Source organism: Euprymna scolopes, chromosome 19, assembly GCF_053919585.1.
Source record: "Euprymna scolopes isolate OS-2025 chromosome 19, ASM5391958v1, whole genome shotgun sequence".
Classification (NCBI taxonomy): domain Eukaryota; kingdom Metazoa; phylum Mollusca; class Cephalopoda; order Sepiida; family Sepiolidae; genus Euprymna; species Euprymna scolopes.
Window position 1 is genome coordinate 37,150,176 of NC_136500.1, and position 15,435 is coordinate 37,165,610.

A 15,435-nucleotide genomic window follows, 5' to 3' on the forward strand; every position below is an offset into this window, starting at 1 on the left:
ATAACCCTTATCCTTGAGTGGCTTCCGGGCTTTGATAAGTGGTGACCACCGTGTAAAAAAAAAAAAAAAAAAATCTGGTACGAAGACTATTGAGCCTAAAGGAACATGGCCAAAAGCAACCAAAGGGAACTGCATCTGGAGTCAAGATTGAAGAGATTGTAATAGTTAAGATACCCAATAAAACTAGACCATTTTGGGCCATGGATAAAGCACACATTTTACCCAGGAGATGGATTGGTTAGATCTGCTCAAATCAAGCGAGGAGATGGATCCTTGCAGGTCCATTCTCTAAAACACCTCCATCCCTTGGAATTGTTGATTGAGAATCCTGTTGAGGGTCCTGGTTCGCTACTACAAAATCAAAATGACTCTGTCGATTCTGATGGCCATCCGTCCTTTCATCCTGATGATCTTCCAGCAGAAGATAGTTGTCACATTTGGATCTGTCCTGGCTGCGACAAACCAAATGATGATAGTGCCATGGTCTGTTGTGATCAGTGCGATAATTGGTATCATTTTTATTGCATGGGTATATGTCAACCTCCACCAATCGAGGAAGGTTAGTATTTTCAGGATTGCCTGAACCAGCGAGACGACTAATGAGTCAATCCTCTCAAGCCTGATTACGATGCTTAATAATATTTTTTATTCTTTATTTTATTATTATTATTTATTTATTTTTTTTTGAGATGGGAAAGTGTCAGAAAAAGTTACGGTACTCACCTTCCTGCAGCTTCTGACGGAGATGCTTGGGACTAAGAAGCGAGTGCCTTGCTAAGGATTATTTTTATTTGTAATCAGTGTCACATGGCGCTCATCTGCCATAAAAGGGGCTCGGTGCACACGTTTTTTTTGCCGTTTTTTCTTCCTTTTTCCCTTTGACAGCTGAAGCATTATTTTTTGTATTTCCCTATCAAGATCCTTTCGGATCTACTATTATTATTTCCTGAAACTACCGGACCTTGGTACAGTTTTTTTTTTTTTTTTTATACGAGGTCGCAACATCAGCAATCTGTTGCAAAAATAAGGATACGGTATTTCTTATTTTCTCTTCTCCGTCGGTTGCCATTGTTAGGTGAAATCACTTCCTTTTTTCCTTGCTAAGGTCACCCGCTCCCTCTTGTGCCAATGCTTCCCATTAGAATTCGCCAACTGAAGATGTCTCAACATTTTCTAAAGAAATAACGACACAAAGTTTTTAAGATATACTGAAAACGAATATCGCAGGGAAAATTAGCATAGACAAATAGTTTTCGAAATATAAATACCTGTTTTATGCAATGTAATTTCTAGTGGTTTGAATTAGCCGCCATCTTTGTTGTTTTAAGAAAATGGTTTAGTGAGGATGCGCAGACGAACTGTGATGTTAATTCCACAAAATGCAGACATTTATTCAACGTCATTTCTAGCTAATTCCAATTTAAGAACGGCTTTCGGAATTGCACTGAAAAAAGACAGTTTGCCGCTTTTATACGCCACCTGTTCAAACATGGCCGTCAGTGATTTACATTTCAAAATACAGGTATTTATATTTCAAAAACTATTTGTCTGCGCTAATTTTCCCTGCGATATTCCTTTTCAGTAGGGTCTGCCAAACGATTGTGAAAAATGGACCGCATGTTTCTGTAACGTCAGATTTTTGTTAATTATACGAACTATGGAAAAGCAGAAACGACTTAATGATTTTTTAAAACCTTTGTTTATCTTCTTCAAACTGCAATTAATAATTAATCTTTGTTATAATTTTGTTAGGTTTTAAGATTTACACAGTTTAATGATTAATATTATAAACATTTGTATATTAAATATAGGTACCTCCAAACTGTTGTGCACTACGTCATCATTCTAAACCAAAAAACACGTCATCAGTTCGTGTGTTTATTGTAATTTCTATGGAAGAGCATTAGCACTATAAAATTTATTTGCAAGTAACGTTACTTGAGGAGTAGTATTTTCATTTTACATCAATCAAATCGTATATAAAAAAAATGTTAGTATGTCCTTATATTACCGTATCTTCAAGTTACATTCAAGTTACACGATATGTTAATCATATTGTTAGGTGAAAGTACCCATGTTAGGAATTGCTTTCTAAATAGTAACGTTATTATTTTAGCACGGTAAAATAAGTGCATAAGTTCACAAAAAAGTAATTTCTCATAGATTACGAAAAACAACTAGTTCGTGTTAATGATTTGAAGATCAGAAAAAAGCTTGCAAAGAATTCAAAATTTATACATTAAACGATAAATTTATCAGAAATTTCTGAATAAATAGAATATAAATTAAAATGTATAAAAAATAACATAAGACTTACCTTTTGTAAAGCAAATAGATTTTTAATAACGAACTAGATAGACGATAAAATTAATTTAACCTGTTCTGTTGATACATGTATCTACAAATGCTTGTCCTTACAGGCTTCCGTATATTTTTGAAATAAAAAGCTCAAATTTTGATTTCAACCTCTATCATCTTCTCTTCTCTATATAAATAAAATGAACTCATTTTTTCCCGTCTGATTTTGACATTAATAGGATTAAAAATCAAGATATTTCATGCAAATATAATATGCACAAACGGCAGAACAATATCTGAGGTATGTTATAGGCTTATTATTTCTCAAATTCCTCGATAATCTTAGATTTCTATACTTTTTCTCCTGAGAAGTCACGGCCAAAATCGGTTAAGATCAATGGAAGTGGTAAAATATTTTCTCTCTAATAAATTCCTCCTCCCCCTGCCACCACTTAACACCGTTTGGGGATCGTTCACAAGGAACAGTTGAGAAGAGAACACCGGTTTGGCTTCGTAGTTCTTTCATGTGAAGTTATTTAAAATCACTAAACTAAGCTGCAGTGCTCTGTGGCGTAGTGGTTAGCGTGCTGGACAATTCACATCATATTTTCACGTTCGCGCCGACCTACCGTAGTCGTTTTTTTTTGTTTTTTTTTTCCCTAAACAACTGGAATGGACTTTTCTTGGTGGCCGAACTGTTAACGTTGCAGATGTTTTTGTTTTTTTTTCACACTTTATTTTCCTACTTTTACTCATGACTCCGGGTTTGATCCTTCCTACTTACCTACCATAACATTTTTTAAAACTCCCCCTCCCCCGTCCCGGAAACAAACACTCGGGCAACGACGGGTACCCCCGCTAGTTTTAAATAATCAAATCTAAACGATTTTTTTTTTTTTTTTTTTGTCAATTTTTCTTTCGCAATTTTTATTATCTCAAGAGTGAATATATTTTTTAATATTGGAAACCTGTTATATAAAAAATCGGTTTAAACTTCATATCGCTTAATATTTGAATTCAATATCATTTTAAGCTTTTTAAAAATAATTATTTGGCGAATGTTGGGAATCTGAGCCTTAAGCATTACCTTATAAATTCCATAATTTTCACTTTTTTTAAACTTTTTTCTTGTCAATATCATCCAATAGAGACTTATGTATCAGATAATTAAGAAAAATACTTTAAAAATCATTTTTTATTTTTTTTACTCTAAAATAACCGGACGTAACACAGCATTCACTAACAATTACGTCCGGTTATTTTAGAGTAAAAAAAAAAAATGGACCTTAAGTTCGTGTTTAATTTACGTTATAATAGAAAACTGAACAAGCCGTGAGAAGTCATAAAAAACGATTTTAAAAAGTATTTTTTTAAAAATTATCTGATACTTAAGTCTCTATTGGACGATATTAAGAAAAAAGTTCAAAAAGGTGAAAATTGTGGAATTTATAAGGTAAGGCTCAGATTCTCAACGTCCACCAATTATTTTTTAGAATTCGTTTTTTTTTTTGTTGTAATTCAAATAATTATGTTACCGAGAAGAAAAGAAAAATCAAGAAAAATTGTTCATTTTATTTGTTTTAACATAATATTAATGATTTTATGTCCAATTTTATTTACAACTTTGAGGTAAGTGGAAAAAAAAAATGAGATTTGACATATATAGGTAATCATGAAGAGAGAGAGAGTGTAGAAAAAAAATGGAGGCTACTTACGGATGGGTGTCGCTGTCCGTCGGGGGGGGGGGGGGGGAATGAACCAGCATGAGCAGATCTGTCTCACCGCCTAAATAGACTAAGGGAGTGGTGGGAGGCTTGTTCCTATTGGTTATAAAAGACAACCTACAACCATTCCCATTTCTTCTCTTGTCACTTCGCTGAGTAAGTTTACGCGAGCGAGGCTGGAGTTTTGATTCCTTTTTCTTTTGATCTGTTACTTGTCCCCATTGGTTAGGGGCGCAGAGAGCATTCTTTGCAACCCCTGACGACAGTGAACTACCGGATCCTGGACTTTTTCCAACATCTTGCAAAGAATGTCCAATAACCCTTTCCTCCCCATTGACCCAATGGATGCCACTAGGGATAAGATATTATCAGAAAGGGAAAATTTGTCACACAGGATTCTGCGTCGCATATCTGCCTGTTCTGGACGCATGGGCTCTCTGGCATACTCCACCTTTAGGGGGCAAATTCTGGCTGATGTCGAGGAGTTGGAGGTATGCGTAGGTCAGTTGGACCGCCTGGATGGAAGGGCCCCTGATGAGAGCGAGGACGATTGGTTGAAGCAGAAGGTGGAATACCTTAATGCCATGGAGGACCTAGACAATTTCCGCAAGTCATCTCTGCCTGGTCCCAGTGATGGATCTGTTCCCCAGTTGTTTGAAGCGTCTTCTGCGTCAGGTAGGACTACCGCCTCCTTCGTTGTCAAGCCTCCTCAGCTCCAAATCACGGGGTCCACCTTCAGTGGGCAGGTGGTGGCAGCTGATCCCCTAAGCTTTTGGAATTTTCTTACTCGTTTTGAGAACTGTGTATTTGATATGGCCAGCGATGCAGACAGACTCAACTTTCTGAAATGTTGTCTCTCTGGCGAGGCCCTACGGCTTGTCAAACATTTCAGCTGCACTAACTCGAATTATACTCGAGCCTTATCTATTCTTAAGCGTGATTATTTGGATCTCGACAGTACCGTGGACAATATCTTTGAGGACATCCTGAACTTCTCACCAAAAAGGAATGCTCTCCTCTCGGAATTGGGGGATTTTATCTCCAGCACAGCTTCCATGCTTGAGGAATTGGGAAACTTTTTTTCTTGCGATTTTTCGGTGGACACTTCTAGCGGGGCTAGGCTCATGAGCAAAATACTCTTCAGAAAGTTCCCTGATGACCTGAAGGGGGAATTGATGGCACTCGTAGATAGAAGAGTACCGCCTCTATCAGCTCTATTTGGGCTCACTGGTGAAGCTATTAAGCGGATGCAAATCAAGGGGCGTTCTAGTTCATCGCTGCCACCACCAAATGTTACAGGCCGCTGTGCGACACGGAAACCCAATCAATGGACTTCTGCTACTTCATCATTTGGGGCGGACGTTATAGGCGCTAACTCAGCCGGTTACTCTCGCTCCCTTCCACCCATCTTGTCTGTTACCTTCTCGTACGGAGCGAGTGAAGTTTCTGTGAATTGCCTTTTGGATACAGGCAGTGGGCGGACATATCTGTCTTCTCGTATTCTGGGATATCTGTGTCCGGATGAGTCCGTTGGAGCCCAGTGTCAACTTAAGCTGTCTACCTTTCTTGGGGAGTGTCTACAACAATTTACGGAGGTAGTATTGGAGACCGACTTGGGCGCAGGAGACACGGTGGGGCGTCCGGTTTTGGTGTCTAGCACTCGATTTATCGATTCAGTTGCGGAATTTATCATCGATGTTGCGCACCTTCAGAAAAATGGGCTGCTCACTGGCCGGCCAGTTCGAGGAGGGAACCGATTTAATAACTATCGAGGGCGTGATTGGCCTGGACCTGATTCAGCACCTAGACCCCTTTAAACTGGTTCCGTGTTTGGGGGGTTGGGCCTTCTCGGTCCCGTCTGGATTAGTCCCGTTCGGAGATCTCGACTCTTTCATTTCGGATAACATACCCTCCCGTGATACGACTCATCTGTCCTTTAATACTATAATGGAGCATACTCCGCAGGTCGAGGCCTCCCATCTGTGTTTTGTGTTGGAGGCTCAACCTACCTACTTTGACCCCTTTGAGGATTGCTTTCCTGACAGTGCTGTCCAAAGAGGACTGGAACAGATAGTGAGCCTGGAGTCCTTAGGAATACCTGACCAAGAGGGGTTCTCTGAATATGATCAGGAATTAATACAACGGTTTGAGGAGACTGTGGAACTACACGATGGTAAATACTATGTGGAGCTCCCCTGGCATCAGGATAGATTACAAAAGGTGCCCTCCAACCACGCAGCATCATTGCGCATCCTGGACCGAGTAGCCTCGAACTTAAAGAAAAAACGATATGCCGAATATTTGGAGGTATTCAGGCAACAGCAGAGAGAGGGTATCATTGAGGAAATTTTTGTCTCCCCTCAGGAGTTTGATCAATACATTTGGATACCGCATAGACCTGTTTTTAAGACGGATCCAACGATGACAACTAAAATTAGACCAGTTTTCAACTGCAGGCGGACTGTCCCTAAACGAAGCGGCTTATTCGGGTGTCAACCTCACTGGGGACATTTTAAAACTGCTGTTGGCCTTTAGAACAAACCATTACATTCTGTTAGCAGACATCCGTCGTGCATTTCTGACGATTCATCTTAAATCGGAGGCTGACAAGAACCGGTTTTGCTTCTTTCTGAGGGAAGGAAGTTTCCTGCGTTGTTTCCGGTATACCACCCTTATTTTTGGTTTTACCTCCAGCCCGTTTATATTGGGATGTATCTTGAAGTTGCACGCGGCCAAATACCCACTGGATGCCTGCCGCCAGATGATGGCGGAAAAGTTTTATGTGGACAATCTTGTCGCTTCTGTGGCTGACCGGAATGATCTGTTTTCATTGTACTCCCTTGTTTGGGAACGCTTACAGGAGGGAGGTTTCATCATTCAGTCTTGCAATACCAATTGCGAGACCCTCCGTGCCAGAATGGAGAAGGACAGCACGTTGAGCACCCATGGAGAGCAGTGGGAGAAGGTCCTCGGGTATCACTACTCCCTGCTTACCGAAGAATTGTTCGTACCCCATACTGAATGTGATGCCAACGCATCAAGCAAAAGGAGCATCCTTTCGGAAACAGCTAAGGTGTTTGACCCACTGTCTCTCTATTTGCCTGTCACTATCAGGAGTCGTATACTTATCAGAGCTATGTGGAAAGATGGTATGGGCTGGGACGATATCGCCTCTCCTGCCATCCAGAGTGTCTGGAGAGAACTTGCCGGGGAACTTTCAAGGTTGGGTGACCTACACTTCGACCGAAGGACCATAGTACGGGAGCTGCCCGGGGAGATGCACATCTTTTGCGACGCCTCCAAGGATGCCTATGGGATGGCTGTTTACATCGTACAGGGTGGTAGGTCCTCCTTGCTGTTCGCAAAGGCCAAGGTCGCACCCATGAAGGACAAAACCTTGCCGGTTTTGGAACTGATGGCGGTCTTTCTTGCCTTCAAGTGTCTCCCCTCGATTTTAGACAACTGTGAGGGGTTCATACCAACCAACTTGTGTGTGGCCACAGACGCTCAGGTTGTGCTGTCTTGGCTCCTCTCCCAAACCATGGCTTCCAACAACATTTTCGCCAGGAATCGATTAAGGGATGTGCTAATGATGAAAACTGAGTTAGAGACTTGCTATGGATTGCAAACCTTCTTTAAATACGTGAACACTCAGTCAAACCCTGCCGATTTGATAACGAGAGGCATATCCTTGAGGAGGTTCCGTTCCTGCCTAGACTTTTGGCGCGTAGGCCCTTCTTGGCTTGGTGGTGGGATCTCTCAGTGGCCGGAGCTGGATCTGCCTTGCTTAAGTGGGTTGTGTTAGAAGATGGCCCGAACTCCGGCAAATTGTTCTATCTCTCGCGAGCCGGGATGTGCTTCTGTCGTGTCCTTTGATCGTTTTTCATCCTTCTCCCATTTATTGAGGGTCACATCCTTGGTTTTTAAGTTCTTAGCTATCAGACTTCACCGTCAGTGGGACTGCGAATCCAGGGCAGCTGCCTACCTAATGAGGACTATGCAGCAGCAAGGATTCCCTGCGGAACTTGAATACCTAAGGAGGCCTGACGGGGATCACCTGCCGGCTAGGGTTCGCGACTTAAACCTTTACCTGGATCATGATGGGCTGATTCGTTCAAAGGGTAAGATCGACTCTTCCTTACACTACGATTATGAAGTTAAGAACCCCGTCTTGATAGCAAAACAGCACCCTGTGACACGGCTCATAATCATGGACTGCCATAAGGGGTGTTGCCACCTGGGGACCGGATCAACCCTGGCTGAACTAAGGCGGCGCGGTTACTGGGTACCCCAGGGAAGGCAAGCTGTTAACCTAATATTAGCTGAATGTTCGACGTGTAAACGTTATAACTCTAGGCCATCACCGCCGAAAGCTTCTGCCGACCTGCCTTCACATCAAACTGACTTCTGTACCCCATACCAACACACTGGGATCGATTTTACCGGCCATCTGTGGGTGTAGGATGGGAAAAGAAATATAAAAATGTATCTGTTATTGTTTACTTGTCTGAACATCAGGGCCGTCCACATAGAAGTGGTACCAGATATGAGCGTCTCCTCCTTCCTACAAGCTCTGATCCGTTTCACAAACCAGAACGGTGTCCCTGAGGCCTTATATAGCGATAATGCTAAAACTTTCAAGGAAGGAGGGTGACTCTTCAACCGGCTTGTGCTCTGCAAGGATTACCAGGACAGATATGGTCCTAGCAACATGAAACTGAAGACTATTCTGCCCTTTTCCCCTTGGTATGGAGGGGCATGGGAAAGGTGTATTCGAACTATAAAAAACTGCCTGTATAAAGTTGTTGGAAGAGAAAATTTGAACTATTTCTCTTTACTTACCATCATTTCCGACATACAGAGGTCGGTCAACAACCGACCTCTTACTTACATATCGTCGGCTGACAAGGATGTGACTGCCATTACGGCCAATATGTTCCTCAGACCTAATAAGTGCCCTGGATTATTATTCAGGTTGGATGAAGAGGCTCCTTCGGTTCCTCACGGCCGATCCGAGCTGATACGTACTCTGCAGCTTAGAGACCAATGCCTGAGTAGATTCAACGAACTCTGGTACAAGGAATACCTTTTGGAGTTGGGAAGAAAGGCCCCTGCGCCATCTCGCCCCCAATCGGGAGATCGGCTTCGGAAGGATGATGTCGTTCTTATAAAAAGCCCTCTGAAGCCCAGGCCCTTTTGGGCGTTAGGTACTGTTAACGAGCTCGTCCAAGGCAACGACAATGTTGTTAGAGCGGCTCGAGTCAGAAGGGCTAACGGTCTGGTAGAAGTACATTCTCTAAAACACCTGTATCCCCTCGAAATCTCCTTGAACTCCCACTGTCCTGTTGATGCTTCTCTGGAGGAAGAGCCTGATTCGCCATTGGTAGCTGAGGCTGAAACCTGGTTGTGCCCTAGCTGCAATCATCCTCAACAGAACCTAGCCATGATCGCCTGTGACGCATGCGACAGGTGGTACCACTTCAGATGTGTGGGAATCGACCAAGAACCTCCAGAAAGACAAAAGTGGTACTGCCCCGAGTGTGAGCCCCAGAGAAGGTGTAGAGGCAGGCCGAGTCTGCTTCCTGCATAATGAATCGGGCCTTGGACCCCATTTTTTTCCCTTTTTTTCTTTTTCTTTTTTTTCCCTTTTGTTGGGAGTGTGTAGAAAAAAAATGGAGGCTACTTACGGATGGGTGTCGCTGTCCGTCGGGGGGGAATGAACCAGCATGAGCAGATCTGTCTCACCGCCTAAATAGACTAAGGGAGTGGTGGGAGGCTTGTTCCTATTGGTTATAAAAGACAACCTACAACCATTCCCATTTCTTCTTCTCTTGTCACTTCGCTGAGTAAGTTTATGCGAGCGAGGCTAGAGTTTTGATTCCTTTTTCTTTTGATCTGTTACTTGTCCCCATTGGTTAGGGGCGCAGAGAACATTCTTTGCAACCCCTGACGACAGTGAACTACCGGATCCTGGACTTTTTCCAACAGCCTGTTTCCTCTGTTTGACTATAGGTGACGTTACTGTCTGTCAGTGTCCACCCAGTTAGGGAAGCACAAAATGTATATAATGGCACCCTTGAAATAAAAAATAAATGTTTTTGTTATATTTCAATTTTAAACATGTTTTTTTTTTGTTTTGTTTTTGCAAACATATTTAAGTTTTATTTTTCCTAACATTTACGTTTTGTTGCTGGTTTATTTTCAAACATTTACGTTTTTTTTGTTTTTACTTTTTTTATTTGCAAGCATAAACTAAATGTTTTTGCTATATTTTTCTTTTAAACATATTTATAGGTACAACCTTTTTTTTGCGAGTTACGCTCTTATAATAAAAAAAAATCAACGTTTTTTTTTAAATCTTTTTTATGGACCCCCCCCCTTTTTCTTAATTTTTCTGCACTTATTTTACCTTTTCCGCGAGTACTTATATATATATATTTGAAAAAGGATATTGTAAAACATGAATCTTACTTGAAACTACTATCAAAAAATAGCGCGGTACAATAAGTGTAAGCAAACTTTTCAAAAAGAAAAATATTTCAAAAATATTTAGTTTATGCCTGCAAAAAAAAACAACAAAAAAAAAAACGTAAATGTTTGAAAATAAACCAGCAACAAAACGTAAATGTTTGGAAAAAGAAAACTTAAATATGTTTGCAAAAACAAACAAAAAAAAAAATACGTAAATGTTTGAAAAAAATTTTTAAAAAATCCTGTAATATATTTAACGAAACCTACTTTTAATAATGAATAAATATCGAAAATTTCAGGTAAATATGACTATTATTTGATTTTTGCTAGATCTTTAAAACATATGTGTGTCCACGGCTAAAAACACGTTACTAGGAACGTTGTTTTAATGCGTCGATAATGTAAACACGATTTTTGTCTCGCATTTTCATTATTTTTGTAAGCTGTAAAAAGTTTTTTTTTTTTTAAATATAGTTTATTTGAAGCTTCTTTTAAATAGTAAAAAAAGTTAGGATGATAATATTAAATTACAGTTACATACAGGGGGGGGGGGGGTAAAACTGTGGCGCGCGTTGAAGGTACCTATAAAACTTTAACCGTGGAAATACGATTTAAAAAATAGCGCGGATCACTCTCTGCATTAGCACCAAATAAATAGGGGGGGGCACGCACTAAAAAAATATTTTCCCTTGTATATTTTACGAATCTGCATTTTATATGTAATTTCATTATAAAATGGATAAGTATTAAAAAAATTCATGAAAATCTGACCATTAGTTGATTTTTGCTAGATTTATTAAATACGGGTGTGTTTTCACGTTCGGAATGTCTACTACATGGGAAAACGTTATTTTAAAGCGCTAATTATGTAAACACGATTTTCGTCTCGCAATTTCATTATTTTCGTTCGATGAAAAAAAATTATTACTGGTTTATTTAGCCCTTCTTTTAAATGATACAAAAGTTATGATAATATTAGTTTATAATAAAGTTACATCGTGTTACATATAGGGTGGGGTAATTCTGTGGCGAATTTTAGCAGTCCCTACTTTTCAGAATACCAGAAAATCTTTTAAAGTCGTCGATTTATCGAAAACTGTTGAGGCGTCTTCAATTGGCGTAACGGAACACATTGATCAAAGCGACTTCTAAAAGGTAAGACTTCCGGTGGTCAAACAGCGCACTTCAACCAGAACTAACTTTTATTAACAATTATTTTTTTCATATTTGATTTTTTTTTTTTTTTTTTTTTCGTGTTGGCTTCACTGTTCGATACATTAATCTGAAAATGAAATACCACAAGTTAACAATATTTTTAAGATGGCGTTTCCATCTTTAGCTTTTACTCTTAACTTAAAGGTGGTGCCACCAGTGGCGTACCTATGTAAAATGTCGCCCATGGCAAAGTTTGAATGTGCGCCCCTTCTTAATAATTTATACCTTAGATATACCTAACTACTAATTTTAATTTTTGTCAAGCAATTTTTGCGCCCATGTCAGAGTGGCGCCCATGGCACGGGCCATGCCTGCCATACCCTAGATACGCCACTGGGTGCCACCCATTCGTAATTGTTACTTTAGTGACTTTTTTTTTTTCAAAGAGTTTAATATCCCCCCCCCCTCAAAAAAAAAAAACACTCACCTTGTGCCCAAGTTCGGTATCGTTAAGGTGGTTAAACAGCGAGTAAATGGGAAGTTAATATTGTGAGTCTCCTGTTTTTAGGTCATTTCTAAAGACACGAAGTTAGGGATTTCGACTGGAGGACGTTTGGTAACTCTTCTGAGAAAGGTTTCGATTTTTCCCACCTCCGGGTTCTTTGGAGTTTGGGAGGGAAATAATTCTATTGGTTAAAATGAACAAAATGAAGATTTTAATTAAATTAATTGAAATTCTCAGTGTTATTAATCATTTAGATTTTTTTTAATACCAAACGGTAAATGATAAAATTCTACAAATTTGTCAAAAATATTTGGTTGAATTTCCGTTCCAAGGACACAAGGTTAGGTGAGGTTTTGAAAAGCCAGTAAACTAGGTGAAGTGCACTAGCATACAAAATATGTATAGTAAGGAGCGCCTCAGGCAATTAGCAATAAACTAAAACCTTTTCAGAGAGAAGCTAACACCTGGCAGGTGGACCCCCTAGAACTGTTAAAATACTTCAGAGAGGTAAATAACTTGTGGTATCTGGAATCTTTTGGAATCTTACACAATCTTCAGAAATCTCCTTGAATCATTTTGTGTAGCTCGTAGTGTTTGGTGGCAAACAAAAGCAATAAATATAAATCAAACTTTATAGCTAAAAGACGAGCAATAATCTTGTGACACTATCTTGAAAACGGTATTTAGTTCTCTCCCTCTGCAGGAACTGACACTTGGGTCGGAAACTGAGATTGAGAAATCAGCATCCCTGAGGAGGGGCACTCTGACCTGAAAAATGCTCGGGCAGACCTGTCGGCATTCCCCAGAAAGGGCACCTCAGGCAATTAGCAATTAACTAACCACTTCTCAAAAAGAGAAGGCAAAGTCTGAAATGGTGGACCTCCTAGAACTGCCCAGAACCAGCATTGCACCATAATCAACACGGACCAGATCATTCCTTTAATCTCTGTTGATTCTGAGGACCAAGGATAAAAAACAGCCTCCAGAAACAAGGGATATAATTCTAAACAATTTAAATTTGGGCAAGATTTTATAAACCTGTTCTTAACAGGTGGAAAAACTTAAATTTGTTTAAAAGTGATTTTCTTCATAAAATTAAAACTACTTGATCAATTTATGCGTTTTTTTTTTCTTTTTTTTTTTTTTTTGGTGTATGATATTCTCTTTCTATCACGAGTACATACATTGCACAGATTTTTCTTTCTTTCTTTATTTATTTTGAAGTGAGTGAGGATTTCTGAACAAGCACTAAGGGTTTTTAAATTGAGTATTCACCTGAGTATGGTACTCTCGTCACATATGTGTATCACTACCTTTTACATAGCTTAATGTTTAACAGGGTTCTATTCAAAATAATAGCATTTTCTTTTTTTTACACGGTTGTCACCACTTATCAAGGCCCGGAAGCCACTCAGGGATAATGGTTATTGCAAGTACAGTACGTTAGTGTGGAGATTTGATGAAGTGTTTACTTAAGAGGGCGGTTCATTAGGGATTTGTTAAGGTTGGACTTGAAGACATCCAAGTTGTAGTCAGGCGGGAAACAGGCAGACGGAACAGAGTTCCACAGGCGTGCACTTCTAAGAAAGAAGCTTTGTTCATGGAATCTACGTTTTGATTTAGGCACAGATAAAGAGTGGGGGAAATTTTTCACATTGGATTCAGCTAGACGGGTGTTTTTCGTGAAAGATTGGCGAGGGGGGGGGCAGAGATTGGAGTTCAGACGAGTACCTTCCATAGAAATAACGATAAAACAAGGATAGGCTCGCAACGTCTCTTCTGTGGGAGAGAGGTTGCAGGGTAGAGAAAAGGGCATCCCCCACTAAGCCACAAAGTCTATTGTGTACTCTGTCAAGGCAGGATAGGCTGTTTTTAGCAGCTCCTGCCCAGATATGGCAGCAGTATTCCATCCTTGGACGTACTTGGCTTTTATATAGATAGAGAATTGCATCAGTAGTGAGATATCTTCTGGAGCGGTAGAAGGATCCCACCATCTTTCCAGCGACCTTGGCAACAGACCTGATGTATGTTCCATTTCAGATCAGGAGTAAAGGACAAACCCAGAAGCTTGTCAAAACATGGGGCTTCTCCTAGATGAGAGCCATCCATTTCAACTGATGCCAGATGGGGATCAGAGCGTTGATTATGTAAAGATAGGAGTTTTGTTTTAGATGCATTAAAGGTAACCAGCCACGTCTTCCCCCACTGAACCACACGCTCGAGCTCAGAGGAGAGAGAAGCAGAGAGAACTTTGTCATTTACAGCCTTTGATGTGTTGCTGTAGATGGTCGTGTCATCAGCATAGATGTCAACGAATGATTTAAGTATGTGTTTAGGGAAATCATTAATGTAGATCAGGAAGAGAGTGATTTTATTCTCTTCAATGAAACAAAATAATACTTTATGCAGAAAAATGAATGTTGTGTTTTTTTCATTATAATATTTGGAGCTTTATATGCTAACCATTGAGCATAGGGTGAAGAGGGGGTCAGTGGGGTGATATTTGAGCAAAATGGCCCGGGTAACGTTTAGTCTAGCTACACCAGTGTTGAGCTTTATATGATAACATGTTCCAATTTCTGATGCATGTTTTGAGAAAACATGCGTTTGTTTCTTACATTTTTCTGTGTAAATCATTTCTTTCAACTCAAAGAAGGTGCAGCTATTTTATTCTTACTAATATCTACTTCCACGGCCCTCACAGCCACCGAAAGCCTTCTTAATAGGGTGATTTTTGGCTAAATCACCACAATTACTTCATATTTTCTTTACTATTGTCTATATACTACACTAGATTTGAACTCTAAATAAAAACACCCTTTAGAAATACACTGTAATTCCTCTAGGCATTCTGTCTATCATGTCCTGGGGATTTCCAATTTGCAAATTTTTTCTGGTTGCCTTGAGTGTTTCCCCATTAAATTCCCTTTCATTCCGTTCTTCAATTTCCTGGAATCCATTTTTGTATGCTTTTAATCCATTTCGGGGTGTTGTTGTTGTCTTGTGACTATCCTATATTTCGTTCCAGAAGTGTTTGGTTTTTGCTGGGTCCGGTTGCTCCGTTCCTACGATTACCCTGTTCACATTTTGGTAAAATTTCCTTCATTTTATTTTATGCTGTTCAGACCCGTATTTGTATTTTCTCAGTCTTCCTTCTTTTGTTTCCATTTGTTGTTTCATGTTTCTTATTGAGTCTTTTGTTGTGCGTTTTATTTTCCTTGTTACTAAACTCAAACCGTGCTGATTCAGGAGAGGTGTGGTTGGCGATTGCACAATCCTTGC

At 40.0% G+C, this 15,435-nt stretch overlaps 3 protein-coding genes across 3 annotated transcripts in view; 2 read left to right on the forward strand and 1 right to left on the reverse strand.

Moving 5' to 3' along the window:
* Positions 1-15,435, reverse strand: part of LOC145303534 (actin-related protein 3) — a 403,282-nt gene that overhangs the window by 207,380 nt on the left and 180,467 nt on the right. The gene's annotated exons all lie outside the window — the stretch shown is intronic.
* LOC145240197 (uncharacterized) lies at positions 6,787-7,827 on the forward strand. Its single transcript, XM_080103782.1, has one exon. It carries the CDS (start codon positions 6,787-6,789, stop codon positions 7,825-7,827), a length of 1,041 nt encoding a protein of 346 aa, XP_079959908.1.
* On the forward strand, positions 8,734-9,612 carry LOC145240198 (uncharacterized). The gene has a single exon (XM_080103783.1). It carries the CDS (start codon positions 8,734-8,736, stop codon positions 9,610-9,612), a length of 879 nt encoding a protein of 292 aa, XP_079959909.1.